Below are 20,811 nucleotides of genomic sequence, written 5' to 3'. Positions count from 1 at the left end.
TGTTAAGTATCCTTTTGACACCAAGCCCTGATGGTGATGAGCCACTGACTCTTTTCCTGGCGTACCACGGCATTCCGAGGTGTTTCCGTGTAAACCCCAGTCCTGGCTGTCAAATGCCTCTTGAATCCATCAAGTCTGACAGGAGCTGAGGTGTTGCCATTTGACACTATGTTCAGCTATTTCCTTCAGAGGGAAATTTGGTTAACAGGTCACCTCTGACTGGCTCTGCCTCCTCCCTAGTTTAGTACCAACCACACCCTTCCGCTAAAGGTGCTACAGCCAAAGACAGCTCCTGGCGCTGAGAGCCTTCCACGCTGAGGGCTGAATGACAGCCCAACAAATTCTGCCCGGATTAGGCAGCCTGTGGAGTCCCAACTCCTCCGCTGCCATTCCCACGGCCGGACTTTCGTCTCCATTGCTAGAGCTGCAAAGCAAATAGCTGCTTTTTACTCAGCAGTGAATTACTACGTGTAAAGTACTCTGAAGCCAGCAAGTCTACACAAATAAAACTGCTATTAAAGGTGCTATTTGCAGTTTATGAGTTGGCAGCTTAGTTTTCCTATGACTTACTCTCCCCATCTGCCAACACTGCACACTGAGGTCCCGATTCTGCGTCTTCTGAACCGTTCCACTGCCCTCTGAAGTGTCCCTTTTACTTCCAAAGCTAATGGGATTTTTTTTTCTTTGCAATATTGTAGCTTGATGTTACCTGCCTCACACTGAAGCTGCAAAGTTCAGTTTATTTGTATGCATCTATCGCTTTGAGAAGCATGAGTAAAATGTATGTTCAAAGTGCTATTGAAGAGTGAAAGGAAAAACAATTTTAGGAAGATAACATCATTCAGCAAGAACAAAGGCAAGGGAATGGAAAGGAGAGAAGAAATGTTAGAACAGCAGAAGTATCATGTCTGATGTTTTTACATCTGCTGGGTTTATGAAGCTTCTGTCTGTAGATTGAGGGTCAGTTCTTATCTCCTTCTGCACTTTATTTATTTTACAACTGCTTATGTCTTATTTATCACCATCACTTGTCAGGCTTTCCAATAACTGTATTATATTCACAAGTATATGTCAATACTCCTAGAATGACTTGTGAATGTTTTGGTTTCACAGCTGGTGAATTATTTGTATACTCAATAAAAGAAAGCCAGATGATCCAATAATTATCCTCTATTTATCTTGTCTTTAAAATGCAGATTTGTTGAGTTAATTTCGTCATGACTGATATCTCCTATATTTTATTGAAACCACAGGGGACGCTATGGACTTCTTTCTTTGAAAACATTATATATACTTTTAATTTCATGAGTATTCTCAAACCAGACTCCTACTGAGATAACTGTGTAATAGCTACAATCATTGTTATGAAAAATCATTTAGCTCAAAGCTGTTTTTTAAAGAATAGTTGAAATATATTCAATAAGATTTGTGCCAAGTTGACTCTTTCTTAATTATTCATATTTGTTAAACTGAAAAATGCATCTATCCATAGCTTTGCATTTTGTTGAATTACAAAACTATTTGTCACAACCCTGGTAAACAGAGGGATTGTCACATCCCCTCCTGCTGGATTCCGTGCTCAGATATTGGCCTGTTTTCAAGGTGACAGTAGTTAATGACGCTGTGTATAAATAGAAAGGTGTTGTCAAAAAACGTTGGCTAAAGCCTTCCACGTTTCCTAGCCTGTCTCAGCCCTGGGTAGGATTTGCAAACGGTTACAGCAGCAGTGTCAACAGAAGCGACTGCCGGTGAGCGCCTCCGCTCCGCAGCGACGAGCCCCGGCGTTGGCACCGCTTGCGCCGCAGCTCTCCTGCGGGCAGATACTCGACGGGGCTAGCTCGCGTGCTTGGTTTTTCACTCCAGTGGTCGAGTCCTGATCTTAGGGAAGCGGGAGCCGTACGAGAGGCATCCGCCCTGTGTCGGTGACGCACGTGGACGTTTATTGATCTGGTGCTTGCTGCAGCGCAGCTGCCAGGCGTGCATCTGCCAGAACCCAACCCCAAAGGTGCCGCCTGCTCCCGATGGGCGCCTGAGCGCGCGCGAGCAGGGCGAGCGCGCCCGCCGCCCCGCCGCCCCCGCGGGGGCGCAGCTCGGCCCGCGCCCGCCCGGCGGGCAGCAGCCTACGGGGGGCCGCAGCTGCGGGTACAAACGGCCCCCGAGGGCGCGAGGCGCCCCGTGAACCAGGCCCTCGGCCGCTCCCCGCTGGGCAGCGCCTGCCCCCGCCCCGGGGCCGGCCGGGCCGCGCCGCGCCATGGCTGCGCTGACCTCCGCCCTCCGCCCTCCGCCCTCTGCCCTCCGCCCTCCGCCCTCCGGCAGCCGCACCTCCCCCCGCCGCCGCGAGCACGCCGCGGCTGCTTTGCGGCAGTGTGGCGCTCGCCCGGCTCTCACTTTCCAGCAGCCAGCCCCACCGCCCCGCCTCGCTTTGCGGTGGAGTGGCGCCCTCCCGGCTTCCCGTCGCGCCCTGCCTTACGGCGCGGTGTCGCGCAGCCCGCGGTCGGCGGCGGTTGCCCGGCGGCCGCCATGGACGTGGGGGAGCTGCTCAGCTACCAGGTGCGCGGCGCCGCGCCGCGGGGCAGGCCCGGCCCGGCCCGGCTCGGCTCGGCTCGGCTCGGCCCGGCCCGGCGCGGCCCGGCTCGGCCCGGCCCGGCTCGGCGCGGGGCCTGCGCGGGCGGCCGGGCCCGGTGCGCGGCGGAGGCGGCGGGCGGGCCGCGGGGCGGGCCGCGGGGCGGCGGCGGCAGGCCGGGCGCGCCCCGTGCGGCGGGAGCGGCGGGAGCGGCGGGGCAGGCCGGGCGCGGGCGGCGGCTGCGAGCTCGCCCGGGGCCCGGGGCGCCGCTCCGCGCGGCCCCGCGGCGGCAGCCGGCTCTGCTGCCTGCCTGGCCCCTCCACTCCCCTGCTTAAAAACCGTTTAATTTCACTTTTGTTCAAGTCTTTCGCAAAAGTTCTCCTGCTCGTAGAATTTTCCTTTTGTTGTAGGAATGTTTTCCCTCCTCTTGGCATATGGTCGTTCTTCGTTGAATATTTGGAGACTAATTTGTAACTAGCTGTGGTAAAGCACTCATTTCTTGTCGCAGCAGTAGATTTATAATGTTCTCCTGTGGATAAGTGAATGACAAAAGTGATTTGTAATAATGTTTTAATTCCTCTGCTGTGATTCATATGCACAAATACCATTGACTTGTACTTTCATTCCTAGACAAAATGCAACAATATCCTTTCTGTGCTGAATCAGTAGGTAGGAAAAAGCACTCCAAAACCTCCACCATGTAAATAATTCAAAAGAGAAGTTACTTTCTAGATCTACTTCTTAATTCAGACTATAGGATTCTTTATACAGCTTTTCTCACTACTTGTGACATCCTTAAGTATGCGTTAATCTGTGGAAGCATTGCACATGTTCTATTTAGATGTGAGAAAAGCACCGTATTGTTCAAGACATGTTTATATTTCTAGAATGTGTTGTTTTGAGATCCATAGGAAATGGGGAAAATTACATTTTGGTTTTAAGAAATTTCTCTAATTTGATGCCACAGGAAAAAAATACTCAGGAATATTGTTGTATGAATAATGATTCTTTGCAGACTCAGTAGATTCCTACTTCCTTCAGCTTCAATACAACGTTTTCTTCCTTCCTTAAAGTTCTGTGGACTGCTCTGTCCATCTCACTGATCGTGTCTGTTTACATCTTTCATCTGTTTGACTAGCGCTGACAGTGTAATGGTGCTTTTAGAAGATTTCTTGTACTTTTGTATTTCTCTACTACTCATTTTTCCCTGCAATTTTTAGTATCAAATTAGAGAAGTCATTTCTTATGTACATTTAATTCTTTAGTCTTGTCTGTAACAATCAGCTATTGTTAATTATGCTGTTCGTAAGAGGTTTTGTGATGCAATTTATACCTGAAGAGTAGAAAAGTAAAACTATGTTGAGCTAATTTATTTCTTTTTTTTTTTTTAGCCTGCTTCTAGTTTATGTATTCTTTTTGGTTTTCTAGTTCTGAAAAATGCAAAGTCCTCATGATTCACTTTCACTCTGGAGGAAACGTACACCTTCACTTAATAACTGAGATCACTTTGACTTCTGTATGCTTTTTGATGCTCCACTCCTTCATTGCATGAGCTTTCTATACTGTGATGTGGTAATTGTTTATGACAGCATAGTGTAAGGCTTTATTTTGTGGAGGCTAGAGGTAAAGAAATCTTGTTCTGCTGCTGAACTTACTCTGTAGTTGTGGAACAAAACTTTCTCCGCCTTTCAATCAAGTATTGAAGCTCTTCTTGAAGATGTTGTATTGGCTTTCTGCTCTTCTGGTCTCTCAACTGAATACAAATGGTTTCTTGTGTCAGTAGATTAGATAATGCTTCAGAAAAAGTGCTGGATTTCTGGCATCATTGAACTCAGACCTGCAGAATTGGGTAGAAGGGTGAATATATATCGAGGAGGGCGCAGAAGACAGATAAATAGCTATGATTTTGCAAAGATGAGAATTCCTTCTGTGAAAGGACTTATGACTGAAATATAGAACCTAAAGATACAAACTGTAGGTTTTACCTGCTTCCATCCTAGTAAGGGGTCAGGCATCTACCACTGCTGTCACAGAGAAAGGCAAAACAGGTGCCCTCACACCAAAAATACAACTTTTCGAAATGTGCTTTCTTCTCTGCTGAACAAATAAAGTTTGAAATAATCTAGCTTTTTTTTTTTTTTTTTTTTTTTTTTTCCTGTTGTGACTGTGCCTATGGAGAGGGTTCTGACTTGTGCATGGCAGGATGAAATCAGATAGATGAATTAAGTATTGCTCCAAGCTGTCTGCTCTACCCATCTGACAGAGCTGTTGCTTCTGAGACAGGGATGACTTAGTAGCTCATAAAACTGCTCCTGAACTGCTCCAATTTTCTGTCTGATGTTTTAAGTTTAACTGGATTTGAGGTCAGGATGCTTTCCTATATCAGACTGAAAAGCATGCTGGTTCAAGATTTCTTCATTCATCCTTGCTGCAGGGGTGGCAACTGCTGTCAGAAGAGTGGGCTAGATGATGGGTGTTGTGCACTTCAGCTGTCTGATTTTTAATCTGTTGCTGCAAATGAGTTGTTCTTCCCAGCTTTCCTCAGAACAAACCACAATAATTGCTTTTCTCTTGCATTGTTTCAAATTTGTCTCTAAATGTTTAATCTGTGCCCTTGCTTAATCAAGGTGATGTTCTCCCTTAGTGCCAAACTTGGCTTGGAAGATTTCAGGCACTGTGCTGCCAGTTCTGCACCAAGTGCCAATCAGAATAGGAAAAGGAACCTCTTGCAATAGAAAACACAATTAAACAGATTCCAGCACCTGGCAGTTTATACAAACCTCAGGAATCCATAAACTTTATGTGTTGTTGCAAAACAGTTGCAGATGGTCTAAACTGATGATTAAATATTGCTGCTGTTCTGCCCAGAAAGACTTTGCCCAGATCCTCTGTGTCTGGTTTCTGATTACAGTGGTTAATTAAGGGGGACAAAGCCAACTTCAGTTATTTTCAGACATCTCTTTCAATTGTCTTGTGAGGAAGTAAGGGAGATTATTTTAATTCTCATGAAATGCAGATTTCAGGACTGTGCAATGATTACAAATTGCTGTTTTTAATGAAATATTTGTAAAAATCAAACAACAAAGGGAAAAGCAGAAAATAATGAGATACAGTTTGACTTCAATGAGTTGTACTGTCCTCTTGTTGCTTGGTTTGGTTCAATACAGTTTGTAGTGGGATGGATCCCTGTATATTGGTGCAGGTATCTATACATTTCTGCTGCCAGTATAGATAATTTACCATAAATTTGCTAATATAATGAATGCATTTGATGGCAGAGGCAGTGCAGTTGAATTGTAGCAGGTTGTTGACTGCTTACAGCCTTATTACCCTAGCAACTCTTGTTGTGCCTTCTGTTGAAAGTCATGAGCAGTCAGCAGCCTCCGCGTTCTGTTCAGGTCCCCTCTGGGGTTCTGTGCTTCTCCAGACTGGTGTCCAGAGCTGGAGTGCTCTTTTTGTTGAGTTAATGAAGGTGCCAGTGAACCTTATATTTACTTTTCCATGTGTAGTCTTTTGCTGCGAAAGTGGAATGTATGTTAAAGTCTGTCAAGGTTTAAAATCCTTCTCTGCCATCTCCCAATATCTGCTGCTCTTCTGTTCTGTTCAAAAGTGGTTCATCAGCTTGTTTTAGAACTCTTAATGTGCAAGTCTGGTATCTAAGACTAAATTTCATTCACTATTACCATAGATGTGGCAGAGAATGATGGAAAGCTGGGAGGAGGGGCAAATCAATCTTCTACTGAACTTCCTTCCAAATGCCTTCTAGCAGGTAGCTGGAAGTTCAGAAATTTTTGTTTGGTATTGTAGTTTTTTTTTTTTTTTTTTTTTTTTTCCCTGGCTACAATTCATAATTTGTATTGCTGCAGGCAAGTGTTCTGATTGTTTTTGAGGCATATTGATGAGTTGCCTCTGTAGAGATTTGAGAAAAGACAAGGCAGCGTGAGTAGTCCTAGCGACAGCACCAGTTTTTTAGGATTGGTTCTTGTTATCTGAGGTACTGAGAGTGCAGCTTTGAGCTCTTTGACTGATGCCACAGAGAAGGAAGGAAGATTGCTGTCTCTGCTAAAGGTTGTACTTGAGTTCTGTGGTGTTTGTTCATAAAAGGCTCAATTCTTTTAAAGCTTTTTGTGGGTGTCATCTGGCTCCTCATCTGTTTTTGCTTTGGTTCAAATTGAAGCAGCTGCAGTAACAGATACATTATTGCCTTTGTCCCCTCTGTGCAAACAAACATTCATCCATTGGCTATTTTATGTGTATAGAATTCTTTTTATTATTATTATTAAACAATAGCTCCAATTTAGGATAGGAACATGAAACTTCAGATTTTGTTCCCTTGTCTTTTCCTTGTCTAAGTGTTTCTCGCAGTAGTAAGATGTTGTGGGGACTTAGGTGCCCCACACAGTGAAAAGGGGAAGAGGAAAGGAAATAATTTTCTCCCTTAAAGTAATGAACTGTATCCATGTAGCAGCAGTGCATGTGTTTCCTCAGTTTGTACAACTTTGGAGCTCTCAGGAAGTGTCTGGATTTTCCTTGTAACAGTTCTTTGAGTTTTTGATGTTTAGATTTCTGTACCATCTGAAAGTGCCATGCTTCAGGAAAGACTGTGGAGAAGCAAGATTGAGAGTAGCTTGATTTGTCATAAATGTTGAAAATACCCCTGGAGATTTTGGACTTGCTTTCAAGCGTTCCAAATTAACAGCTCATCTTTAGTTTTTTTTCAGTGGCTCCTTTGAACAGGTTGCTATTGACTGAGATGTGCTTGCAAAAGAAGTTGTATCACTTATGAAATTTATTTCAGGTTTTGTTAACAATTAATTTCTGAACACCACAGTAACAAAGTTACTTACCAAGGAGCTGTCGTAGTAATATGGTGCTACATTGGTGAGATTTCCCTAAACCTTTCTGGTGTTTGGAGGAAACAATCAGAGGTCTAAACAATATGTTTTCGGATTTCTATGGGATATTTAATCTTCATATTGATGTGTAATCACTGCTCCAAGGAAGACAAGGCATGGGCCCTGAATAGATCGCTGTTCCCTGACGTAGGACGTAATTTTGCTCACCTTCACAACGTACGAGGGGAGAGCTTTCATTTCTGCTCTTTGGGGACCTTGAGTTGTATGTTCATGTAAAGATGAAGACCTTTGTTTCGCTGTGTACTTCTAGAAAGGATCTGTCATCTGAAGGTTCAAATTCCAGTCTGTCACAGGAGACTGGACTACTTCAATTAATATCAAAACCAAATACAACTGAAGAATAGTGGAGAAAGGTGAGAAAGAATTCTCCGTATACCAATCAGCAGCTTTTGTTTATTTTATAGTATTTTACAGATGTCTGAGTTGTTTTTTGTTTTTTTTTAAACCCTCTATTGGCTGTTTTTTGCTTGACAATATTAGATTTCAATGAAAACCTCTTTTTTTGAATATATTGTAGTGAGTGAACTGTGTTCAATAACAACAAAATTAAGCTTAGTTAATAAAAAATGCTTTTCTTGTATACTTTCTAATAAATTCCAACTTCAAATCAAATTCACCTTAGCATAACCAAAATGAGTAGAAAGCGATACACGTTTTGTTTATTAAACGTGATTAACTTGGCATTTTCTACCAAAAAGTGAAAATTTGAGTAGGTGTGTGAAGTTATGAAATTATTTACATAAATGTTTACGTACAATATATGTTCTTGGGTAGTGAAACATGCCAGTTCAACAGTGTACATGCTTAACTCTTGTTGGTTAGTAGCAATCCTTTAGAAAACAGAAGGGCAAAACAAAACTGAAAAATCAAAGAGTGGAAATAATGTTTGTCTTAAATCAGTTGTTCACGATTGTGCATCTTTCATGAAATGAGTAGAAACACAGCTGTTTTACTTATGCTTTGATTTCTTAGTTTTTATTAATGCTTGTTGGATAACTGCAATTTTTTTAGTAAGGTTTAGCATAACATCAATAACAAAAGGAGGAACCTTAATGCTTGCTTAATAAGGTTTACCTAGGAATTCAATTACTGTCTATTGCCGATATGTTGGCAGCATTAATAATTGCATGCTGGGTGTTTTCATAATTTATCATAATGACTTCTATTATGTATTATGGAAGATTCCTCCCCCCAACAATACATAATGCAAAAAAAGGATAAAATAATTGAGTTGGAAACAGATTGCAAATTCTGATACTGTAGATTGCATACTCAGAGGAAACGGTTTTGGCTTCATGATGGAGTTTTAATTTAGATCTGGTTCTGGTGATATAGTCCCTTCCTATGGTACTCTGCTTTGCATCTGACAAACCACGAGCTCCCACGGTCCCTCATTATAGCTACAGTCTCATCGGATTTTTTGCTTTTTCTTTTTAATGTTTAGGAATGAGAGAGAGGAGTGAGCTTCCAGAGCCTGAAGTAGGAATATCCAAGGCATATGTTCTAGGGCTTTTTCCTGTAAACTTCAGGACCTCTTGTGTTGTTAGTTTTTATGTTTATGTTTGTAATGTTAAGGATCTGTCAAAGGTGATTTAGGATGTATTGGGTTGCTCTTTAATGCTGCATATTGAGGAGGGAGCAGAAGGGCATATGAAGGACAAAGACCTGCCTGCCATTAAGAACACTGAGTAAGGCATGTTTATTTACGTAGGTTTTTTTTGTTGTTGGGTTTTTTTTTTTTTTTTTTTTTTTTTTAGGTGATGCCATTTAGAAAAACATCTTTTTTTTTTTTTTTTTTTGGCGAGAGGAGAGGATTGCTAGCTAGTTCGGGAAGGTTTAAATTATTGGTTGCTGGCAATGACACATTTGTTTCAAAGTTGATCTATGTGAAATTATAGTTCAGTATATCTGGAAGATTTGTAGTAGAGGTCTACTTAAAAAAATATATACAAAAATTCAAATGAATAACTTTTTTAATTTCAAAAAAATCAAAGTAGAGTACTACTTCACGGCTATTGAATTATGACCTCAGTAATTGCTTTAAATGTGCATGGGAGCATTTTAGAGGAGTTTAAGTCAGGAATGTACCATTTGTAATTGAAACAGCAGAGAAAATGTAGTAAGGGAGAAGACAGATAATCAAGTTTGAATAGATCTAGCTAGGAGCAAGTATCTAGAGCTTAGATTTGTGCTAATATGTTGTCTGAATTTTTATGGTCCTGTATAGCAAAAACCTTGATTCTGTTCTTACCCAAAGTGATGACAGCACTAATCCCCTAAAAATATAATTGTTCAGTCTGCTGCCCTGTTTGCCTGTCATTATATTTAAAGCTTCAAGTGTTCTTTGGTGTTTTTTGTGAGTGGGGGTTACATTTATCCATCTTGAGAGCTAAGTTTTCAGTTGCTAGCCTTTCATTTATATTAAAATAAATAGCTACATAAATGCTCTCTAGCTTTATGCAGAGAGGCACTGTTAGCTGATGTGCAGCATACTTATTTTAATCAGAATCACAGCAGGACTACCTTATAAGCCTGAAAGATTTAGTGCCCTCTGGGGGCTAAAAGTTCTCAAGCTTCTAGGAAGCTGAAATTCCCACTTTGAGGCCTGTACTCTTATTGGACCTGGCAGGAGATGGACACTGTCATCTATTTCATTTGTGTTTGTGTTTTGGTGTTTTTTTTTTTTTTTTTTTTTTTTTTTTTTTTTTTTTTTGCCTATCTAGCTTTGAATGTGTTTTATTCCAATGCAAACACTTTCATACTTTTCTACCCTAATTAAAACGAGATTAGGGTTAATGCACTTTTTCTAGTCCCTGGCAAGTGACCCTTGATGTTGCCAATTAATTAGAAATTGTCAAATAAGATAATAGGGTGTTCCAAGCAAACTGTAGAGGTACATGCACTGTTTAAACAGGTTCCCAGCCTCTGCAGAATTGTAGTAAGCAACAATACTCTTGTCCTAGCTGGGACTTTGATTCTGTGAGAGCAAACTTTAGACAGAAGGATAGGAGAAGTCAAGGGAAACTGGGGTACAACAAAAATTCAAAATAAGCTTGTGTGATAGATGGGTAAAAAAATATCTTTGATTTCTATATGCTTAAGTATATTGGTCTTCTGTTTGTAAAACAGGAAGCTGTCTCAGTTGTCTTAGTTGATTTTGGATCCTTGATTTCCAGTGAAGCTTGTCTGCTATATAATCAGTGGTCAGTTCAGTGTGGACATTCCTTTGAAATACTTGTGTTTTTTTATTTTGAAGATATTTTTCCCATGAATCACATTCATGGATCAGATGAGGTGTATGTTGACATAGCACTTGGTAGAGTTATTCATCTTATTCTTTTGATGGTCTGCTTCACTAAATTAAGCACATTGTAATCAAATCTTTTAAACAAGCTGTGAGAATTTCTTCAGTAAGTAGTGTAGTGTTGGTGTTCCGGCTTGCAAGGTCAACAAAGGTTTGTGATCGTTCACCTTATTTCTTTTTGCCTTTAGCCTAACAGAGGGACAAAAAGACCCCGTGATGAAGAGGAAGAAGAAATCAAAGCACGGAGGAAACAAGCTACTGCACGAGAACATAATCGCCACCGAGAAGAGGAGTCTGTTGCACTGGAAGAAACTGATGATGAGAAGAAGAAACTTCTTCAGATAATGGAGAGGGATGGAGAAGAGGAAGAGGAAGAGGTAAGTTGCTGGTGTCATGTTGGAAAGAGGAGGCTGGAGAGGACAATTGCCCTTTGTTCAAAGGATTTTTTTTTGTTATGACATAACTCTTGAGAAGAAAAATAAATTGTCTATATCTGTTTGAATTCAAAGTGTCCATCTTAGAAAAGGGACAAATGCTGGCGTAAAACTCTCCATACATGTCATTATACTTTTCTCACTATGAATAATTGGAAGGGAAAGGAGAAGATACTTGAAAAAGATATATTAACAATGAAAAATAAGCAGTAGCTAAATTACTACTTTGTGATTTATATTTTGTTCTGTTTGGATGATGAGACTAACTGATCACTTTCACATGCCACATACAGCTTAAGGTTGTGGTTTTACTTTCTTATGTTGTAGGTTATTCAGTAATTTAAAACAGGGCTTCCCAAATATATTCTCCGAAGGTTTAAAAAGAGAAAGGGCATGTTTAAATTTTTTGTTTATTTTTTTAAAAAGCCTAATATCTGTTTTATGACAAGAATACCTAATTGCCTTCTAAAATGTATGGTTAGGAAATAGCTTCTGTATTTCAATTAGTTTTCTGTTATTCTCATCAGTACACTTAGCAGCCAGCCTCTACCACTCTCCCCCTCTCTCTAGTTGTGCAGCAACAGCAAATAAGCAAACATTCTTCTGTAGAAGAAAGGTCTTGGGTCACAGGAGCGGGGTAGCATCTGTCAAGGGTAAATGATTTCAAGCCTTGGAGACAGAAATCCAATGCAACACTGGCCTTTCTGCCAAGGGCCAGGGAAAAGATCACTTTATAAATGTGACACATGGATTGGTATAAATCTAGAAGATATTTGCTTCCTGCTGGCTGTGTCCTGTTTGATAAAAAAAAGCAAGTGATATTCACCACTGCAGAATCATGTGGGTTTGTAAAATATCGTTGTCTTTCGTATACAGCATTGCTAGCATTCGTCTCTGAAATCTCCCTTGTTTTTTTGATGTTGAGCTATTGCCGTTACAGTTGTTGCTGATAGCTGAGAAAGATAATACAGGATTTCTTTAGCATTTGAGCTCCAGGATGAATGGATATAGCCAAAAGCTGTGACTCGCTAGAGTTTTGTGAATTTCTGCAGTGTGCAAGTCCCTTGTGTTTGTCAAGTACAGTTTACACATCCAGGCATTTTAAGTGATAGAAGTCCAAGGGTTCTTTAGAACCAAAATCTTGTGTTTATTATCTTGGAGCGTTGTTTATGTAGGTACCTTCAAAATGCTCTTTTATTTCAGAGATGCTTACTGTATCAATATATTTGATGGAAGGAAGTTAATCTGTGGGATGCTTTTAATACTGGACAAATTTTAAATACAAGATATAGAGCAAACTGTGATGGCTGTAGTATAGTGGAATTTATTAAAGAAAGCAGAGAATTAAAATAAAAAAGGTTACAGTGTCAGAATCTGTGACAGTGTCTATGTGGATTGAAATTCTATTGTAGAAAGAATATAGTTTGGGGACTATAGTATTGATTACCTGAATGGGATGGTGACATGAACTGTGAAGCGCTAAAGCAGATTAAATTTGAGAAAGTAGGAAATCCAATAATAATAGAAGACTATCTTCCTATTGACTGGTGTTATTATTGTAATGGGGCTTGCTGGAGGAGTTTAAATTTTAGATCTCATAAGATTGTTGCTTAGTCACTAATCAAAGAATCCTCAAGAGCAGAAGCAACTTTTGATTTAACCCTGAACTGGAGAGACGCATAACTTAAGATGTGGAAGGTCTTTTTTTTTTTTTTTTTTTTTTTTTGGGGGGGGGGGGATGGGATTTTTTTTTCTTTCTTTCTTTCTTTTTTTTCTTTTTTTTTTTTTTTTTTTGAGAACTTCTTTGTAATAGGGATTGTAACACAACCAAGTTCAGCATACTTGTGCAAGCGGGGAGAGGTTGCACAAAAAGGTTTTATACTAATGTTTAAACAGGAGAATGTATGTAAATGCCAATTGAGAAAGACTTCAGAAGAACTCCAAAAATAAAAAGAAAGCACAAGAGTGCAAGAGAGGAGACTTTAAAAATAAAAGTGAAAACTTGTCTAAGTGACAAAGTGAGGAAAATACAAAGAGCATAAACTCAGAATTTAGATCTACAAAAAGAAATGATACAATAGAATTCTGAAAAGAAACTTCCTATATAAAAACTGCTAATGCAGATTTACTGTAATATGTCAGTAGCAGAAAGGCTCACGAAAAGCTTCTGGAGAACTTTCAGTTGGTAAACCTCTGATTTATAAAAACCTAGTTTACAAGAGTTTGCTCTGGGGAACTTCCTTTGATCAAAATTGGAGCAAATCAATAAATGAATGGTAATCTGTATGAGTTTTGTCAGCTTTCTGCAGTGAGACTTCCAATGATTGCAATTTGTTCCTTTGCTATATCCCTAATGGATTTGGGCCTGTACAGTCTTATCACATCCGGAATATTGATTATTATTCTGCTTTTTGCTAGGAAGTTGTTCCAGCCATCCAAATTTAAGCTCTGTGTTTTGCAATTTGATTAGGAGGAACCTCTGGATGAAAGTTCAGTGAAAAAGATGATTCTCACCTTTGAGAAGAGGTCTTACAAAAACCAGGAGCTGCGGATCAAGTTCCCTGACAATCCAGAGAAGTAAAATCATGCTCAACTCCTCTGTGTTGCCCTTTCTTCCTTTGCCTTGTTTCAGCTCTAAATCAATTTATTGAGTATACAGATATTTTTGGTTGCATTAAACTTATGTAATGGCAGTTAATGCCATGTAGTTCTTATAAACTGTGTTTGAAACTAAGATTGTTAATTAAAAATGGCATTATTGAAACTGCTGGTGATGAGAGGTATATGGTAAAAAGATGTCACTTGCAACTGCAGCATGGAGAAGAAAGTCCTGGTTTATTAAACTCTTGCTGTTGTTTATATGTCAGCTAGCGAAGTTTCAGCACTAAATTTCTACTTTGCTCTTTGCATCTTGAGAGCACAGAAGTTAAATAAGGCTTTGTAAATTTCCTTTTTTTTGTTTGGTATCTAAATAAATGGCTTTGTTCTCAGAAGTGTGAGCTAACTAGCTGTTCCCAGCATCAGTGTTATTACCAGTTGGCAGGAGAGAATGATCAGCCATGCTGTCCAGTATGTGATAGCTGGCAAAAGTGCATCACTCTGGAGACTTTTTTTTTCTTTATATATTTATTCAGGGTTTTCTCTGTTTAGTTACAACTCCTTGATCTTTTGGAGAAGTTCTATAACTTTCAGATTTATGGAATTGTATTGAATCTACTTAATTACAGTATGCAACTTATATTGTAGGAAGGTTATACTGCTGTATGATTAAACTTCAAGGGGTAGCAGCCAGACAGAATGAGGCACAAACTGCTTATAGTGAGTTCTGAATTCAGTGACTCTGTGAGGTGGCCAGAACGGATCAGCATGGGGTTGTGTGGTAGCTGGGTGCTTAAGTCTTGCCTAATATCTTGTGGAATGCCTTGCTCTCCCTACTGAAAGGGTTGTCTGCTAAGCACAGTGGATGTACTTCTTGCCTCTTCATTAATAATTTTTGTCTTGCATTAGGTTCATGGAATCTGAGCTGGATTTAAATGACATCATTCAGGAAATGCATGTGATTGCGACTATGCCAGACTTGTACCACCTGCTGGTGGAGCTGAATGCTGTGCAGTCTCTCCTTGGGCTGCTTGGACACGACAACACAGATATCCTTTATTCTTAAAGCAGTGCTCTTATGGAAGGCTTTTTACAGACTTTTCTGTAATCTCTTATATGCTAGTTTCAGAGACTGCTGTATATGTTTTTCTCTTCTTTCCCACTGCACTGAATTTATGTCCTTTTTGGGGTGAAAGCTTTCTTTGTTCAAGTAATACTGATCCTGAGTTTTTTTCAGTGGTAGTGTTCTCCTTTTTTGTTTTATGAACTTTTCATCTAAGTTTGAGTGGCTGCATTAGAGTATAGATAGGTGAACAACTCAGGAAAAACTAAAGTATTGGATTTGCAGCATATAGTTCTCACTACCTATAGACTTTCACCTTGAATTGTCCCCAGTAAAAGTGAAATTAGTTACTCCTTTTTCACTGAGGGCTGAATTTTCTTATGTTTTCAACCACTATGGAGTAGCTCATTGTAATTTTACATCCTAATTTATAACTATGATAAATTCTTCGTGTGTTCATATATTTAATTTGGTCTTCTCAAGGTTTGAATGTGTGGGTAGCCCCTTTAGTTGCATGAATATCCAGAGATATTTCCATGATGAATCATTTCTGGTCTCACTGAACCTGACCCCTATGTGCAGCTGTCTCTTGCTTCTCTAAAGATCTGAGGACATCTTGGAGAGAGTTTTCAGTCTGTACTGTATGCTAAAGACTTTGGTAATCCTAAACAAGGACAATACTGTTTTTTGAATATCTTGCTGCCTTGGCACTTAGCCACCAGCTGATAAATAGAATTATATTTGGCTTACTATTGTGCAGAGTCTTTAAAAGTAGAGCTTAATCTGTGTTGCTTTTAAAATATTCCACAGTAGATTAAACTGAAAAATTGTGCCATGATTTGAGATATCTTGTGTCTGTGTCCTGACAAATGTTAGTGAACGGAAGGAACAGTGAAGCCTAGTGGGATGCATATTGGACTTGGGGCTTCTGGTGGCTTTTCTTCTTACCTTTTCTTCACTTAATGACCTTGGAAAAATCATTTAATTCTTGACTTCCTTGTATTTTCTGTAAAGAGATAGGTGATGCTTGCCTGCTTTTCTGAGATGTTTTGAAATATGCAATATTAAAAGGACTGGTAAGTGCTAGCTCTTGTGGTTTGATATAGGGTTCTTGGTTTTCTTTCTTTTTTTAATCACTTTTCCATGTAGTACTATGTACTAAAGAAACCATAATTCATTCTTTCTAAGTGAGCAGTGGTTAGAATATAAAAAATAAAACACAAAAATATTTTATTGCATAGCAGTTTCCATTACAAAACACTGTTAACATGTTTGGTTGTTTTGACTGGTAGTTAACTTAACCTTGGTAGAATGCTGATTTCTGCAAAACAGCAAACACTGCTGCTTGCCTTATCTGTGATCTATAATGGAAATTATTCTCAATTGAATGCTTGTTAATGATTTACTGTTTTACAATGGGAATCGCCTACTATGCTAACCAGTTTCACAGTCATCACAGTTTAATATTTTATTCTTTTAGCCAGACACCGCAGGCATTTGTGTGCTATATAAGGTTGTCTTAAATTTGTCATTCACAAAGTAAGCAAACTATAGGGATTTTGACTGGGATAGTCGGACTGGTTCATAGCGCCCTTAAAAGCTGGACTGTACAGGAATATGAAAAACCATGTCCCAAGGTCATGGCTACGGTTGAGAACTTGTCAGGATTTTCACTGTGACTTCTTTTAAATTGGTTTGCAACTTGCCTGTCAGTTAGTTTAGGCATAGAAATTTGGCCTGTGAACTACAGTTTTGAAAGAAAAAATATTCTGTGTTATAAAACTTGATATGTTTTCAGATATGTTAGAACCAGGACAGAAACTGCAGTAATGCCTTTCTTATGGTAATGCTGCTGCATATTTACAGAATAGAAACCCTGTTGAAGTGAAGCATCTAGACAGATTACAAAATAGGGTACGGCTCAAGGTTTTTTTGAGGTTTTTGCTAAAACTTAGTGGGAAAAGATCTTAAAATAAGTTCTCCCAAGAGAATACTAAACAAGTGATTCCTCAAGTTTGATTTAAATTTAGTGTCTTAGGGGACTATTGCAAGGAGAGAAAAGCAATATTTGGGTTGGGGGGGGTGCAAATAATCTGCTGAATCAAAGAATTGAGTAGTTTTGCACAGAACATGTGAATGGAAGATGATCACCAATAAGATTTAATTAATGAAAGTCCAGAAAACCTCAAGTGAGGTCTTGTTTTTCTTCTCCTAAATTCTTCAGGACCATTTGACATTGTCATTGGAAGTCTCAATAGAAGCTACCTGGATAGGAATGCCCTAGAAAATGGACTCTCTTCTGGCTGCTGGAGAGATTCGAGCACAGTTGCATGGTAGCTGGTCAGGGGTCAAGTTATACTTAATCATTTAAATTCATTCTGTGGATACAGTATTTATGTTCATGTCTTAAATGTCTTTAGGACTTCTGACTTGGTGTAGCTTGGGTTGATCATATTCTGTTCCCTCGCTCTCTCCTCTTATATTATGTGTTAGCCCCCTGACCACCTTAGTTGTCATCCACTCTCCTCAGTCCAATATGTATCTCTTATTGTGGTAGCTGAATTCTAGATGTTGCCACATGGGTGCCAAGCAGCCAGTATGTTCTCTTGATATGTTGATTTTGCAGTTAGTAATGCAATGCCGTATGTAGTTAACCTTCATCACCGCAGTGCCACACTGCTAACTCATATTCAGCTTGTCCACCAGGATTTCCAGATTCTTTTCTGCAGAATTGTTACTTCTGCAGTCAGTCCCCAATATATGGGGTTGTTCCATCCCAGATGCAGGCCTTTGCATTTGTTGAACTCAATGCAGTTTCTGTTGGCCCCTTTCTCTAGCTGGTGTTACTTGATAGATGTGACTCCTTGCAGAATAAACTTAAGGCAGGTTGTTTTCTCTTAATTTGTTTATTGAGTCATGCCCTAACTTGCTTTTAAAAGTTGTACCTGATACCTTCAACCATGTTTTTATATAAGTGACTGTGTGCCCAAAAAGTAATAACCATGCTTCTGTTTGGTTCCTGATGGCAGCTTCAGGTAGAAGTGATAGAGCAATCATCTGAAGATGCATCCACCCTCGTGAAAACATACAGATAGCTTTGGCTTGGTTAAGGACTATTGTAGAGTATAAAGAAAGGAGTAATCATACTGATGTATGTGTTCTGCAGTGCCTACACATAGGTTAGCTTGGGATTGGAACAGGCAACTTTATTACAGGATTTCTTGAGACTAGATAAGTCAAGACTGTAACCTTATTAAAAATAGCTGTATTAAAATACCTTTCTTATTGCTACTTGTGTGTCTGAGCAAATGCATAAATAGGAGACCTGGGAGGCTGGTTTGTTAGCCTGTGAATTTTAAAGATTCATCACAAAATTACCATATAGTACATGCTGAAAACTGCATATCCTGCTCTATCCCAGCGGGAATTGGGGAAGATTGATCAGAGTGTCTGAGAAAATAAGAAAGTGGGTTTAATGAGATGGAATATGTCTCATTGTACAAGAGAGCTGTGTAGCAGTCAAGGGAACCATGTGTTATGCAGCCTGGTGTTAATGAGTGAAAATTGGGCTGGCAGAAGCTATGCTGTTCCTGTGAGGTACATGGTTATAGGAGCCTGCTGTCCTAATTGGGCCAGGCAGAAAGGGGTTATCACTTCTGCTTCATTCAGTGGCCTTGTTAGGTGCATGCTGTATTAGGTTAGCAAGGGTATCATTGAGAGGATAATACCCAAATCAGATTATTATAATGTATTTCTCTGTGCTTATATTCATTGTTGATAATGCAAGATGGTGACTAGTTATACCAGCTCTATAATATTTGTTTTAAAAATGTCAAAAAGCAAGTATCATCAAGTAACAGTAAAATTATCTGATCTGGTGAGCACACGATGACATTTGTTTTATTATTCCTAATTGTTAGGAATAACAATTCCTTGATATTTAGTTTTCCTGAAGACTGTCTTCTGAAGTAGTCTTACCTTAGCTGTGTAATGCACTACCAGCTGTTCTGGATCATGGCATGAGCATGCTGGCTTAGAACAGAGAAGTGTTATTATGATGTTAAATGTGTCTGTCTCTGTGTTGGTTGTCCTTAACATCTTCCACATGTTTCCATAGCTGTGGTAGACTTGCTTCAAGAGCTGACTGATATAGATACTCTCCATGAGAGTGAAGAAGGAGCTGAAGTCCTCATAGATGCGCTAGTAAGTAGTAAGCTCTAGCTTGTTCTAGATGACTGAACAATGGCTGCCTTATCCTGCAGAGCAGTGAATACTCTGTCTGTCACACTTTCCACAGCTTGTGGTTTTACCTAATACTGATACCATGATGAAGTTGCTAATTAATGTGTCTGTTTTCTTATAACTGAAATGCTATAATTAGGGCTCTGATGGATTTCTTTAATGGAATCTCAGAGTTTGGGGAGTAGGCTGTTCTTGCAAATTGTTAGACCACTTTCTTTTTTTGGAAGGAATATGCTCATATTTCAAAATCTGTGTAGGCTGGGGGATTTTTTTTCATACAGTTAGGGAGAATAAAGTAGTATCTTTGACTTGGATAGTGTTCTACTGAAAATCAAGGCTTCCTTGGCATTTTTCTTCTTCTTTTACAAAAAAGAGTGATTTCTTTTCTCCCTAGAAAAACTGAAATCTGAGACCGAGCTCAGGTTGTTATCACAATGTCCCTGCTGTCCTTCGTATATTTTAGCCCAATCTCTTGCATAGGGAGACCAGTAGACTTCTGCCTGGTAGTTGTTTCAAGCAGAATAATTTGTGGCTGAACTGGAACATGTGTTATTATAGTGAGGTTACACTTTTTTCTTCTTTTAAAAGAAAGTAAAAGCTTGAAAACTTTCAAGTAACAGAGCTAATACATTTTAATGGTGGAGGAGAGTTTAGGTATAACGATTCTTTTTGCCATAGAGATTAAACAACCTATGTGCAGTAGCATTGCTGAGTCTTCCATGCTTTCTGCCTAGTTAATGCTCTTGAGCGCCTCTTGTCCTCTGTGTTGATGGACTTCCTCTTTTCTTGGCATTTTTGCTGGGTGCCTTCTGCTGTTAGACTTGAGGAGAATGCCAAAAAGAGCAGAAGCACTTTGTAGAGAAGTGATGCCCAGCAAAAATGAGGATCTACATGTCTATTCTCCTTTTAGGCAGCTTCTGCTAGTGAATTGCTGCATTTGTGAAACATTCTGAATCAGTCTTGATCTGTAACGATTACGTTGAAATTGAAAGACAGGGAATTACGGGTTTTCTTTTCTTTGTTTTGTTTATAAAAGACCAGGGTGAAAAGGCTGTTTTTCTCCTACAATCCTTCTAGTTCAGTCACTATAATGTTGCCTTCCAAAGGTTAATTACAGTAGCCCTGAGCTGAGTTCCTCCAGATGGCCTCAGGACTATTTTTAATTACTATCCCTTGATGGAAAGATTGCTTGATGAATGAAATGGAAAAGAGAAACTGGTAGAGAAGACATTTTCTATAAAATGTGCTGAGAGAGAGTAATCAAACAAGTTCTTTCTATTTTCCTTGTAGCCAACCCCCTGATAATAGCCAAGTTTACAGGTTTTGTTTTTCTTTTTGAAAGAAACAGGTCAGCCATATCTCGGGAGGAATGTTTAGATATCTGCTTTTTAGATGATGTTTTGTTTGTTCATTGAGAAAGTAGGTATAATCTTTTAGGTTACCTGTGAAGATTGTTGCATTGCCTTCCACAGCAACTGGTACCTTTATTTTTCCATGGCTTCATTGTTCAGCATTCAAAGACAGTGTTTTGAATTGGAACGATAGTTTACACTTCCCAGGCTTGCAACTGTGATGGGAAACTCACCAAAGTCATACTGGACTTTGTCCCATTCCAGTTTTAAAAGCAGACAACTTGTACTAGCTTTTTGATTAGGGGGCTGGAATCTCACTTGCAAATGTAGATTCCCATA

The 20,811-nt window shown here is 39.6% G+C and overlaps 1 protein-coding gene across 1 annotated transcript in view; it reads left to right on the top strand.

Moving 5' to 3' along the window:
• Window positions 1-2,458: 2,458 nt before the first annotated feature.
• Window positions 2,459-20,811, top strand: part of CTNNBL1 (catenin beta like 1) — a 61,773-nt gene continuing 43,420 nt past the window's right edge. The window contains exons 1-5 of the mRNA XM_062589365.1: window positions 2,459-2,550; window positions 10,972-11,160; window positions 13,688-13,794; window positions 14,725-14,866; window positions 18,986-19,081. Coding sequence (XP_062445349.1) covers window positions 2,521-2,550; window positions 10,972-11,160; window positions 13,688-13,794; window positions 14,725-14,866; window positions 18,986-19,081 — 564 coding nt within the window. The 5' untranslated portion in view covers window positions 2,459-2,520. The remainder of the gene's footprint in view (window positions 2,551-10,971; window positions 11,161-13,687; window positions 13,795-14,724; window positions 14,867-18,985; window positions 19,082-20,811) is intronic.

The sequence above is a fragment of the Rhea pennata genome, chromosome 16 (genome assembly GCF_028389875.1).
Source record: "Rhea pennata isolate bPtePen1 chromosome 16, bPtePen1.pri, whole genome shotgun sequence".
Classification (NCBI taxonomy): Eukaryota; Metazoa; Chordata; class Aves; order Rheiformes; family Rheidae; genus Rhea; species Rhea pennata.
Note: the sequence above shows the minus strand (reverse complement) of the source record. Positions and strands in the feature narration are given on the sequence as shown.